Raw genomic sequence first — 12513 nt, 5'->3', positions numbered from 1 at the left:
TATATACAAAAATATAAAATGTGTGTGTGTGTACACACGTGCCTGTAACCTGATCCCGACCTTAGCAAGAATGTAACTGATTCACAAATGTGATTTGTTTTAATTTTATAAAAAAAAAAAATAATTTGTTTTCATTTTATACAAATGTAAGAAACACTCAGGAGAACAAACAATTCCAGAAACACACCTGCCAACAGCAGGAAGCAGAGTTAATGGTTTGCACAAAAATAATAATAAATATCTGAAAATGGAAAGACTATTTTAGTTTAGGATGTTATTTGATTTTTAGAACAGGAGTCGGGGAAGGGCCAATCTGAAGTTTGTGAGATATTAGCAAGGAAACCCATACAGAATCTGCAAACCAGAGACACTAAGGCCATGCACATATACAAAGGCATCTTCCCTACCATCCACTCACAAATACTCCTCTGCTCACAGTATAGAAAGGATTCTTGCCCAGAACTCCTTGAGAAAACAGATTATCAACACGTGCTTCCATCAATGGCTCTGTGCCTTAGGTGGCAGGTCTATAGAGGAAAAGAAGTGAGGAGTGATCTGGGAGAAACAGATGTTCATCACCACAGAACATGTCCTACAGGAACTTATTAAGAGCACTGCAGCAGCTCTATGGAGTAGTATAGTAGATCCTTCTGATTGGAGGCTCCATTAACATTTCAAGCCTGGGACCTTGGCTACCTATCCAGTGGACTGTAGTATCACCATGTGCTACCAAGACAATGAAGCTGCCCCAGCCAGGCTTTAGGAGCCCTTCAGCTTTAGGAGCCCTGCTTGCATGGGTGATGGAGATTTCAAACCAAATTCTCTTGCTTGCCCATCCCCTAACCCCGTTTCTTGCTGTTGTTCACTTCCTCCTCCGGCTGTGACTCTTCAGGTCCTCCAGCTCCTTCTCCATCAGATGGGACTCAGCTGTAGTCTCAGACAGCTGCAACCAAGAGCAGGCAAGAATAAGAGTAAGAATAATCCCTCACATCCCCATGGAGTATTGTTTTTATAAGACATACACCAGAACAAGGAAAGTACTATCTAACTCATATCTCTGAAGTCCCTTACACCCAGCAGGACCCCTAAGCACTTTACAGACATACACCACAGGTACACAGGCACCTTTGGGGTAGAACTCAGCAGGTTCTGAGTCGGTAACACACTACACAACAGCTTTAGGAAGAAGTGAGAAAGAGTTTCCCCAATTAATACTTTGGATTTCACAGCATACTGTGTCCAAATACCTTGCAGAGATTTACAAATGTGAATGAATTAGCTTTCACCCATGTGAGGTAGAGAAATATCACTCTCATTTTACAGAGAGGGAAACTGAGAGACAAAGGTTCACTGAGTTGCCCAAGGCCACCCAGAAACACTATGGAGAGCACAGATCTCCTGACTGTGCTTTAACCACAACAACATCTTTCCAACTGAAACTGCAGAAGGAATTTAGGGAAGGAGAATGTAATTACCCAAATTGCTATTTCGTCAGGATGACATAGTGCAGGGGTAGCCAAATCGCAGCTCTTTTACAGTTAAAGTGCAGCTCACAGAGCCCCCCACAACACCCCCATTCTCCACCTACCAGATGGGGAGGGGAGGGGGCTTGGGGCTTCTGCTAGAGACAACTGGTGCCTGAGAGCAGGGGGGGGTCACAATTTAAAGGTTCACCCTCCTCCCAACAGCTCGAGTCACGCCCTCCCAGGCACGCCTCTCTCTTAACCTAAGGGGTTCTCCCTGAAACTCCCAGCTGTTTGCCACTGCTTCTCTCCACGGCTGCAGCTCCGAGCTTGCCAGCTCCAGCAGCTGCGGTGCAGGGAGAGGGCCCGGTGGCACCATGTGACCGAGCGGGGTCAGCAAATCCTAGCAAAGATCTGGGGGGAGGGGATGTAACCCCACGTACCCCACTCCTGCGCACTGCCTCTGGCTTCTGTCCAGCAGGAAGGAGTCGTCTCGGGGCTTCAACACCATGGGGTGCACCTGCTAGGGCTTGGGGCTTCAACAGGACCGGGCTGAAGTCCTGAGACCCCCCTCTCTGCAGGGCAGAAGCCGCTAGCCCCATCATCCCGCCGCAGGGCTGAAGCCCCAAGCCCCAGCAGGCGCACGTCAGCTCTTGAACTTCTGAAGATTGTCTTACGTGACTCAGAAGCTCAGTAAATTTGGCCGCCCCTGACATAGTGGTTAACATTCTTACTTTGTTAAATAGTTACCATGTTTCACTCCAGGAGTGGCTGCATTTTTTTCATGGAAGCTGTGATCCTTGTGTATGGCTGTATTTCAGTTTATAATGGTCTTTGGGGTGAAAAACTATATGGAGATGAACGATCTTTTTCATTACTCTTGCAAAAAGGGAGGCCTTATGGAACCTAAGATCTTAAGCGACCATGAACAGTCAAGGTCTTCATTTCACTGACTGTGCGGAAGCCCAACAGTGACAAGCAGATGCTAGAAGGGAGATGAGAAGACACTAATATACAAATAGAAAGTGGAAAACACTCAAGGTATGGGGGAAGTCTTCCCATATCATCCAGATGTTCAGGCCTTTCCTCTCAACTATGGTACTCACTGTAATCCAGCTCTTCTGCTGAAGGGACCTTGACCTTCTCCTTCTCTTGGGGAGGAAGTGGATGAGGTCAGTTTTCACTCTTGCACAATCACTACTGTTGTTAAGTGTGTCTAACAGCGGGGTAGGGCTCAGTGTGAAGGGGGGCAGTGACACAGGTTGGCATTAGGATCTGTGTTTTTGGGATGACCCAAAGCTCTTCACTCTGTCTCAGGGGCATTTCTGGTCACTTCAGAGAGGTGAATCTCCCCATCCTCACCATGTCCAGCAGGATATCCACTTTCAGACGCAGGAGATTGTTTTCTTCCTCCAACTGCTGGTTCCGCTTGCGCAGGCGCTGTGTCTCCCTGCGATCCCCACTGCTGCTCCCTGACTCTAAAGGAGAGACAGGCCAAAGTTATAATCATCAGTTATAATCACCACAACCCTCCCAGACCAAAGCAACAGGAGCAGCTCCTCACCTGCTATCCATTGGCCATTCTCAAACTTCAGACTCTGTCCAGTGAGGTTCATGTTGGGAGTGCCATAGTCCAGGCCCAGCTCAATTTCACGGGTCGATCTGTCCAGCTGCAGAAAAAATTCAATGTTTTCTAGAATTTTCATTTTTTCTCTCCATATTTTCCCTCTCACCTTCACTTTTCCTAAAGTGACTGGCATTCTTGTGAAAGGTACTGTACCAGTGGCCATAGAATCTGATGTCCTATTAACATTGCACATGCTTCTGCAGTACAAGCTTCTGTCTCACACACACCTATACAGACTCTCCTTCCAACATACGTCACCCTTGAACTAAAAGAGCTATCTTAAGGCACATGAGGGGAGTTCATTCTCCGGGGCCTACTTTATCTTTGGTGCCAACTGTAAGGAAAGCCCCTGCCCCACTGGGGTTGGTATTAAAAGCACACATTAGAAGTTTCAGGTGCAGTGAATCCGGCTTCTGCATGAAGATGGAGTGAAGTATGCCACTAACTAAACATTCCACTTCTGCTCTCATTATCCAGCCATCAGTAAGCAGTCACAACTCTGGACCAGAAGAGGAAGAAGAAACAGATGGGAATATGAGATGGGCGGGGGGGGGGGAAGTGTCTAATATTGTAACAACTCTCATGCCAAAGTAACATTTCTAAGGCAGACCACCTGCCCCTTGTTATTAAAGGCTTGATAGAAGATCCCTCGAACCCAGCACTTACCGAGTGCAGGTTGGAGAGAGAGGCTGATTTCCTTGGGGGGGTTTTCTTTGGACTGAATATGTTCCCAAAGAGAGGCATGGCTTTCCAATCTCCAAGCCTGCTCACTTCTGCTGCCTTGCCCTATTTTCCAGATACAAGGACAAAATAGAGAAAAAAAAACCTCAGACATTTCTCATCTATCCAACCTCACACCACAGGATGATTCCCTATGGAATATTTAGGATTTCCAGTTTGTTGGTTCCAATTTTCAGTATTTATGCTTAAACAAATTATGGCCTTTAAAAAAGTAAAATGATAGGATATATTTAAAATCAGTGTTTAACTCTTCTTAAAACCTAGGGATGAGCCCTCAGTGAGCGAGAATCTTTTAGTCTCTCTCTGGAAAGAGTCTTCCTGAGTGTACATATTGTACTTTTAGACTATTTTCAGTTACTATTTTATAGAAACCTACTGGTTTCCTCAAATATTTGATCAGCTGGGGATTTTATCGATTTTAGTCAGTCGTACTCTAAAACCAGAAACCCCAAGTACATTTTCAGAGCTTTGTTCAATCCCACTTTAAAAAGAACAAAGCTTCTATATGAAGCATTCACCCCAGAATAGCCTCATCTGCCTGTAGTAAGAGTCCGTTTAAGGGGATGTCTTCCCTGCATGGTTAACCCAGCCTCTTACTTGAGTTTTAGTCCTAAACCCCATACTGTCACCACACAAAAACCTTTGACCTGCTTTTGGAGTGGCTTTGAATCCAGATTTGCTTGCCTGGCTGGGGGTTAGAGCTTGGATTCTGCTTTAACGCAGGCTGTGACACACCCACTTTTCAGTGTGAATGTAAACTGTAACCCAGGTTACATAATTTAGGTACTACTAATCCTTCAGTGCCTTCCCGCAATTCCCCAGGATTGGATTTTCTTTACCTTCTATGCAGGGGCAGAGATTGGGGAGAGCAGGGGGAGCATTGCCCCTCCAACCAGAGACAACATGGAGTCACATTACATCTCTCCTCTCCCCTCACCCCCGCCCCCCAGATTTCTGTCTTCCATTTAGCATAATGATTTTCAAACTATGTGGCACATCCCCCTGCCCCGCAGTTTGAAAACTGTCACCTCCTGCCAGGAGCTTGCCGATTTGAAGCTGATGGGAGCCGCCCAGCCTGCTCAGGCCCCTGGCTCTCCACACTGGGGGAGCCAGGGTGCTAGCTGGCTGCCCCTGCAAAGCCAGGCACTCCCTAGGCAGGGCGGGCAGCACAGCTCTCAGCTGCGCTTTGATGCGCTCTTGCCTCTCACCCAAAGGAGCTCCCTGAGGTGCTTGCTCGCCACTGCCCTGGCTCCTCAGGAGCAGCAGCGGATCCAGGAGCACTTCAGGGAGCATCTTCTCCGCAGGCAAGGACCAGCTCTAGGGGGGGTTCTTGGTTAGTGCCAGGCTCCTTCAGGACAGAGGCAAGAGTGCATCAAGGCACAGCTTGGAGCTGTGCCACTCACCCTGCCTGGGGAGCGCCTGGCCGTGCAGAGGCAGCCCGGCTCGGGGAGCAGGGCAGGGAGGGCAGCTGGGCTTCCAGCCAGTACCCTGGCTCCCTCAGTGTGGAGAGCCAGGGCCCCAAGCAGTTCCCACCAGCTTCTGATCCGCTGGCTCCTGGCAGGAGGCGACAGTTTTCAAACTGTGGGTCACTTCCTCCTAGGAGGGCATGCCACAGAGTTTGAAAACCTCTGTGCTAAATGGAAGGCTGAAATTTGGGGGGAGGGGCACATGACCCTGCATGCTCCCCCACATGCTGCTCCTGCTTCCCTGGGGCCTGGGACCCTGCATGTCCATTCCTCCCATGTCACGTATGGGGGGCATGTGACTCTGTGTTCCCCACCCCCCCAAATATTGAAGCCAAACTACATCTATTCTTCTATGTACTCTCTTTTCCTGCACCAGAATTCACCTACCAGTTTATGTACACTGGTTCAGTGTTTATATCCCACGTTTCATGGGGCCTGCAGAGTCCCAGACTGGAAGTGCTTTGGTTTACTGGCTTGAGAACACTTCCCCCAGGGGCCCAGGAAGGACAGACAGGCTCTTCCACAACATACCACCAAACGACTCCTTGAACAGCTCCACTTACTGCAGTGCTAAACCCCCTGGCTGGGATACGCCCCCAGAAATCCTCGCACCTAACCCAGGTTACTGCAGTGCCACTGTGGATGTGGCTACAAGAGTGACAGCTGAGTAGGGCTCAGCAGGGTGGACGGTCACGTATGGGCTTGGCTAGCCCAGGTTCCCAGATCCGGGCTAACTCAGCAGTGAAGCCGCAGCCCTGACCCACTTCTCCCTTTGGAACCCCTGTGGCCGGGCAGCAGCTCCCTCGGGGAGGCCTCAATGTGCCTCTGTGTCTCCGCAGAGGGCAGGTCACCCAGGAGCCTGCAGCGCACTCCCCATGACACCCCCTTCCTCCTTCCCTTGGGATCTGGTCACCACCTGCCTGGCTGGGGCTGCTGCAGGGCGCCCGTCACCGCAGCGTCTGGGCGCTGCTGCACCCGCCCGCCCAGGCCCCGGCGGGGGCTTATCCCACGGGGTGTCCCTGGCTCCCCCTCACGGCTGGGCAGCGCGGGCTGCTGCTGGGCGCCACGTGCCCACGCTGGGGGTGGGAGGGCGCGAAGCCACCGGCTGCCCAGCCACGCCCAGCGACACGTGTACGTGGGGGGGGATATTGGGGTGTCCGTGGAGATTGTGGACATTGTCTCTTTAAATCAAAAACGAGGCTGAAACATCCGGGTCCCCCCGAGCCTTCTAGTACCCGCGCGGCGGGAAAGCGCATCATCCCCATCTCACCTGCACTAAGCGTCTCACTCTGCCTTGTTGCCCACCGCCGGCCGTCTTGCGCATGCGTATCTGACGCCTTCGAACTCCGCAGCTGTTTGCGGCGGGGCAACGGTCCGTACCACCTTGATGGAAGAGGTTAGGACTCTACCACTGGGGAGAGGGGAAGGCCGGGAACCGGTAGAACGTTATTCTGTATAAGGGCATGCGTTAAAGTACATCCTCTCCCCAGGGATCTGCTCATGAATGGAACGATCCGTGTTCAGCGCCCCTGAGAGAATTCAGGGATATGAACCGGTATCAGATGTCAGACCTTCCCCCCCCCTTCCCCAGCCCGGAATGGTAGTGTCGGATTCGCGAACTGTCACGCGGGGGGAGACTCTGAAGCTAGACAGTACCATGGAAGAGGGAGGTGAGTGCGAGCCAACGGCATTTCTCGCTCTACCTCATCTCGAGTCCCTTGTCTCCCTCCTCTCCCCCCCACCCAGTGGGAGCGGTCGCTGCCTTCGGAGTGCGGAGGAGAATGGTTTGCGCCGCAGGGTTGCCATGGTGACAGAGGGACGCCGAGCGAGGCAAGGTATAATGAGCCCTCGCAGGATGCTTCCCCCGCCTGGCGCCTCCTGGGGGCTCGCGCAAGCGCTCAGGTGAGCCGTGCGCGGGCAGCACCCCCGGCAGCCTCCGGGGCGGCAGCGGCCGCGGGGCGGGGCTCGCTCCCACCCGGGCTGTGTCCGCGCCCGACGCCCCCCCGGGGGTTCAGCCGCCTCCGTGCGAAGCCGGGGGGTGACGCTGCGCCCCCCAGCGGTGCCAGGAGGCGCTCGGAGCCCGGGCGGGGCTGGCGGCGGGGTTACAAATCCCGCCTGGGCTGAGGCTCGGCTCTGCAGCCGGGGGGGGGGCGGGGCTGCCTGTAGGGGCCTTTGGAGCCTCCCCGCGCCAGGGGCTGACCTGGCAACGCGGCAGCCCCAGGGCTCCGTTCGGTTCCGGCGGCCTGTCCGGGGCTGCCGATGGGCGAGGGAGGAGGCGCTACCCCAGTGCCACCGTGGGGCCCGCGTGTATTGCTGCTGCTGCCCGGCGCGGTGCCTGGGCCGGGTCATTTCTCCCCTGCTGGGGCACCCGCGTGTGACAGCCCCAGTCTGGCAAACAGCGGCGGGGGTGAGACTTGTGACACAACCAACCCTGCCACGTCCTAGTCACTTCCCGAGAAGAGGCGCTTTTGAGGCGCTGTGGTGGTGCAGCCCTGTTGGTCCCAGGGTGTGTGAGACACAAGGTGGGCGAGGTAAGAGCTTGTATTGGATCAACTTCTGAGGGTGAAAGAGGAGACAAGCTTTCCCGCTGGCTCCTCTTGAGACCTTCAGCTCTGGTGTTGATGGGAAGCTCTTCTTCTCTTTCATCAGTAGAAGTTGGTCCAGTAAAAGATATCCTCACTCACCTTGTCCCGCTTTTAAGGAAACTCATTTCATCAGGCCAGAGGGCCACTTCTCCACCCTTTCCTCATAACCAGCTGCTTTTCCAGATTCTCAAATGGGAATTATCTTGGTTGATATTTTCATACAGGAACTTTTGATGGGCCTGTTTGCTGCTTATTCACTGGAGGAATGCCCAGACATCTCACATCATACCCTAAAAATGCTACCAAACCCTGATAGTTTAATATCCCCCTCCTTCTTCACTCCAAAGTTTCTCTGACGTTCCACACATTTCCCATTTATTATTATTTATTATAGTGTTATAGGTGTGTAAGGCACTGTACAAGTAAAGTGTATAACAAGGTGCCTACCCCAAGGAAATTACAGTTTAAAATTATAAAAGTAATACAAATAAATACAGTATATATCAGGGAGAAAACAAGAGGTCACAAAACAAGTGTCATCTGGAAACATCTGAGCTTGCTGAATCCTTACTTATGCCTTAAAACATAGCCTGGCTGTTTGTTTCTATAGTTATGGGGAGAATCATCCTCCGACAACCTTCTCCCACTCATCTCAGCCCCACAAATCTCCTGACCTTTCCATGTGAAGTGCAGTGTCCTTACTGCCTGTGGCAATGAAGAATTATCAAGAGGGATCTCATTACGAACCCACAAAATCCAGCAATGTTTGTCAAAGGGCATTTGGTTTTGAAGTCAGTAAAGTGGGAGAGAGGAAGAAGAAAAGAAGAGGTTCTACAAAAATATTTTTGTAATGGAAATGTTTTGTCCCCACTTTGCTAGGAATTAGTTTATATTTTGCACTGGAAACATGGCAGCCTTACATACTTCACCGATGAACCCATTCCAAGAATTTATGGGGGTATTGCCCCTGCAACAAGCAAAGGAGACTGAGAAGTTGGACATGCAGCAGAGCCTAAATGAGAAACCTTCATGTATCTTCTGCCAGTGAACAATCAATGCTAGAAAGTCACATACTGTGTTGCTTATGTAGACCAAGCTGTACGCCCAGATGGGCACCTTGTGCTTCCATTCCAGCCAAGCCCCTTGCCTGCATCCCCGACGATGGGCAGAACTCTGTTGATTTTGATAAACGGTGGAAATCAAGCTTTTGGGGTTTCTAAAATCAGTCTTTTTTTGTTTTTTGGTTTCTGATTTTCATCAACATCAACAGGGTGTTCTGTTCAGTGTGTGGGGGTGGCAGCTAAGGGCTCCACTAACCCTAACTGGACTCTAATGATGAGGTCACCATCTCACCCTATATCCTCAGTGACTAAATAGGGATTTTAATGGAAATCAGGCTTTTCTAAGTTTCTGATTTTCACCAAAATCAATAGGGTTCTGCCCATTGATACCTAGAGGATTTCCTGAGCTTCTGGAATTGATCAGGTGTGATTTGCAACAATGATCATGTTAGACACACAAATAAATGCCATTAAGTTGAGTGTGAGGGGTTGCTTCACTTGGCCAACTAAACATAACTTACCATGGTTTGGGCTGTTCTAATAAGGGCATGATGCTGAGATTTCAGCAGTTAAGAACTGCTCAGATGCGGGAGAGGTAAGACTTCATTTGTTTCATCAGCACTTGGTCTGTAATAGCCCAAACTTGTTGACTGTCAGTAAATGGTTAGGGAGATTTTGCTGTTTTATTTCTTGATGACTGGCTGATGTATTGTGCTGTGAAGGTTATTGTGGCATCACCCAGGGTACACTCTAGACTGTTCAACAGCTGTGTCACCTCAATTCAACAATCAGAGGTGCCTTTACACTGCTTTGCTGGGAGAACAACCACTCCTGGTCAGTTCACATACAGCATCTAGCATGCAAAATCACTCCCAGCTGAATTACATTAATGCTTTGACCAGCCACTCATGAATTCCATACAGGCTGATACCAGCAAACTCCCAGTCCCAGACCTTCTCCCAGAAATGTGTTTTATACTGCCCAGCTCTCTACTGGATGATGCAACCTCATATAAAGTCTGTCAATTCATCAGTGGAAAATGATATGCACAAACCTTGTTATCTCAAGCGGAGGTTCCCAAACATTTCAATCCAAACACACTGGTTTAGACAAAACAAAATAAGTTTATTAACTACAGAAAGATAGATTAAGTGATTACAAGTAAAGAGGCATAAAAGTCAGAATTGGTCACAAAGAAAATAAAAAGATAAAATGCAAACTAGTATGTAATTTACCAAGCTGCGTAGATTCAAAGCAAAGGTTTTTCTCATCACCTGCTCTTTGTAGTCTTTAAGGGCTGGAAGCTTTTAGGCCTCCCCCAGTTCAGTGTCTCTTCAGGCATTGTTGCTGCCATGAGTAGAGTAGAGAGGTAATTTGCATGTGTTCTCTGTTCTTACACCACTCCCTTCTCTTTGAGGGTTATCTCCAGCTGGGGTTCAGATGTTAGCCGGTCTGTTTACATGTTCTATTGTCAATATGTAAAGTTCTTCCCTACATCTTTCTCCTGCCAAAGAATGGCCATTTAACTAGGCGATGGTCCACTTGACTTTGACTCCACGCTAAGGTGTTGGTTTGTCTTGTGTTTCTGATGAACTGGTTTGTGCCTGCTTTTCTAAATTCGGATAATTTTACAGCAACATAATACAGTAGAATCTTATAACTTTTTACATACAATTTTGCCACACATTTTACCAGGACAATAATGTTCAGCACATTGAATTTTTGGAATGATATCCCACAACGCATACTTAGTACAAAATTTATCATGGTCTTGTAAAAAGGGTGAACATGGGGTACAGGCTTTTATTGGTATGGAATGTATTTTAATGGATCGCAGGGTGTCTAGAGCCTATGAGAAGCATCTCTTTGAGGCAAAATCAAAATATATATTCCTTTCCTTTTAATTTTTCAAGGGCTCCCCAATTTGCCAAACATTTTGTTGGTAGTCCAAAGTCTGCATCTCCACTGTACGGATACCAGTTGCAATGGGTTTGGAGGCTTTTCTGAAAGATTTGGATTGTGTACTTAGTGAGATGAGTCAGGGCTGGAGAGACAGGGGAAAACAAGTGCAAAGAGAGAAAATATGGAAGAGAAATAGCAGCAGAGAGAGAAAGTATCAGAAAAAGAGTAGCAGCATGATTTTTGTGTGGTTTGTTACACCTATTAATATTCTCCAAAGAGGTTCCTTAACATAAATACTGTCTCAGTGTGCCCAATTGGCAGTATGCAGAAAGTGAACCAGAAAATTGCACATTTGCGACTGGAGCTGGAAAAATTCCACACTGATGACCTGGTGAGTAAAGACAGTTTGCTGCAGCGTATGCAAGGAAAAGCAAGATTTAGTACGCCTGGGGGAATTCTGTGCCACTGTGCACGCACATAATTAATGAGCCATGCATATTTTAATTTTTTTTTTTGTACAGAAAAAAGCTTCTGCAGAAAAGTGGCTGCAGTTCTGCCTTTTGCCCACTGGTGGGTGCTGTGGCAATAGAACACAGCAGCTGGTCCCAGACATCTAACGGGGAGAGAGAGCCTTCTTCACAGCGTCTGTAGGGCCAGGTTAGGAGACAGGGACTATGTGGAGACAGACAGTGTGGGGCTGCTGGAGGGTCAGACAGGGACTCATAAGGGCTAGTGGGGGAGCAGGGCCTGCATTCCGGCTTTTTTTTTTGCTTCCGGTGGCAAAAGCTTAGAGTCAGCCCTGGCGGCAGCAGCAGCACATTGTGCGCGGGGGGCGCCCTGGGGCCACTGCTGTTCAAGCCACAGAGGAGCAGTGCCCCTGGTCCGGGCAGGCTCTGAGTGGGGGACACTTGGGCTGGGGGCTGCCCCATGGGGCACAAGGAGCCGCCTGCAGGCACCGCAGGGCGGCCGCCTCACCCCAGCGCTGCAGCTGGGGCTGGGCGAAGCAGCCTGAGCTGCCCAGGGACTGTAGCAGGGCGGCCAGAAGCAGCAGCGGGGCCATAGAGAGCGGGGCGCTGCCGTGCGGGGCCCGCGTCCCACTCTCTGGGGCTCCACTCCCTCTGGGGCTACCCTGCCCCGGCTCCTCAGCCCCCTACCGGGGTGGTCCTCTGGCTCTGCCCTCCTGGATCTTGGCTGGTCCTGGAGGCGGGACCCCTGGCAGGGACCCTGGGCTGAGGCCCGGCCTGGGAGCCTCGCTGCTTACCCTGACCCTGCCAGCGCTGGACCGGCTGGAGGTGAGGGGGGAGTGGGGAGATTCAGCACTGGTGGGGGAGGAGCCCAGAGCTGGGGTGCCAGGATGTGTGAGTGGAGGAGAGCACTGGTGGTGGTGGTGGGGGCAGGGGGTGAGAGCCCAGGGTTGGGGTGGAGGGCAGCCAAATTTTTTTTTGCTTGGGGTGGCAAAAAACCTAGAGCTGGCCCTGTGCAGGAGGACAGACTGGGGCAGGGGCTCAATGGGAGTGGAGGCTCAGGGTCACGGGGAAGGGAGGTGCAGGGCCATATGGTGATAGGGAGGGGGTGTGGGGCCACATAAGTACAGGGGAGTGGCTCAGTGGGGGCACAGAGACACAGGGGCAGGGGGTACAGGCGATGTGGGGATGGGGGAGTGGGTGT

At 50.7% G+C, this 12513-nt stretch overlaps 2 protein-coding genes across 18 annotated transcripts in view; one reads left to right on the top strand and one right to left on the bottom strand.

Annotated features, from left to right (window-relative positions):
- Nucleotides 1-88: 88 nt before the first annotated feature.
- Nucleotides 89-7613, bottom strand: CBY1 (chibby family member 1, beta catenin antagonist). 5 transcript variants are annotated; one of them, XM_039488100.1, is made up of 7 exons: nucleotides 7498-7613; nucleotides 6568-6708; nucleotides 3757-3876; nucleotides 3028-3133; nucleotides 2826-2941; nucleotides 2570-2614; nucleotides 89-943 (listed from the first exon to the last, which is right to left on the bottom strand). In XM_039488100.1, exons 2-7 carry the CDS (start codon nucleotides 6619-6621, stop codon nucleotides 863-865), a joined length of 522 nt encoding a protein of 173 aa, XP_039344034.1. In that variant the 5' UTR covers nucleotides 6622-6708; nucleotides 7498-7613; the 3' UTR covers nucleotides 89-862. The 5 variants fall into 5 exon arrangements, with proteins under 5 accessions (XP_039344034.1, XP_039344023.1, XP_039344054.1 ...); XM_039488089.1 differs by lacking the exon at nucleotides 7498-7613 and adding an exon at nucleotides 6954-7066; XM_039488120.1 differs by lacking the exons at nucleotides 6568-6708; nucleotides 7498-7613 and adding an exon at nucleotides 6218-6307.
- FAM227A (family with sequence similarity 227 member A) overlaps nucleotides 6563-12513 on the top strand; it is a 63055-nt gene continuing 57104 nt past the window's right edge. For 8 of the 13 annotated variants that reach the window (XR_005584578.1, XM_039488017.1, XM_039488010.1 and 5 more), the window contains exons 1-3: nucleotides 7067-7199; nucleotides 8762-8913; nucleotides 11151-11236. Coding sequence is in view for 12 of the 13 variants with exons in the window: in XM_039488017.1 (XP_039343951.1) it covers nucleotides 8790-8913; nucleotides 11151-11236 (210 nt within the window). In the remaining variant the exon portion in view is untranslated. Of the gene's footprint in view, nucleotides 6694-6795; nucleotides 6968-7048; nucleotides 7200-7652; nucleotides 7829-8761; nucleotides 9539-11124; nucleotides 11237-12513 lie in introns of those variants that run through there. The other 5 variants (XM_039487951.1, XM_039487942.1, XM_039487996.1 and 2 more) reach the window with 5 other exon arrangements.

Source organism: Mauremys reevesii, linkage group 1, assembly GCF_016161935.1.
Source record: "Mauremys reevesii isolate NIE-2019 linkage group 1, ASM1616193v1, whole genome shotgun sequence".
In the NCBI taxonomy this organism is placed as follows: domain Eukaryota; kingdom Metazoa; phylum Chordata; order Testudines; family Geoemydidae; genus Mauremys; species Mauremys reevesii.
The sequence above is the reverse complement of the archived record's forward strand: the minus strand, read 5'-3'. Positions and strand labels throughout refer to the sequence as shown.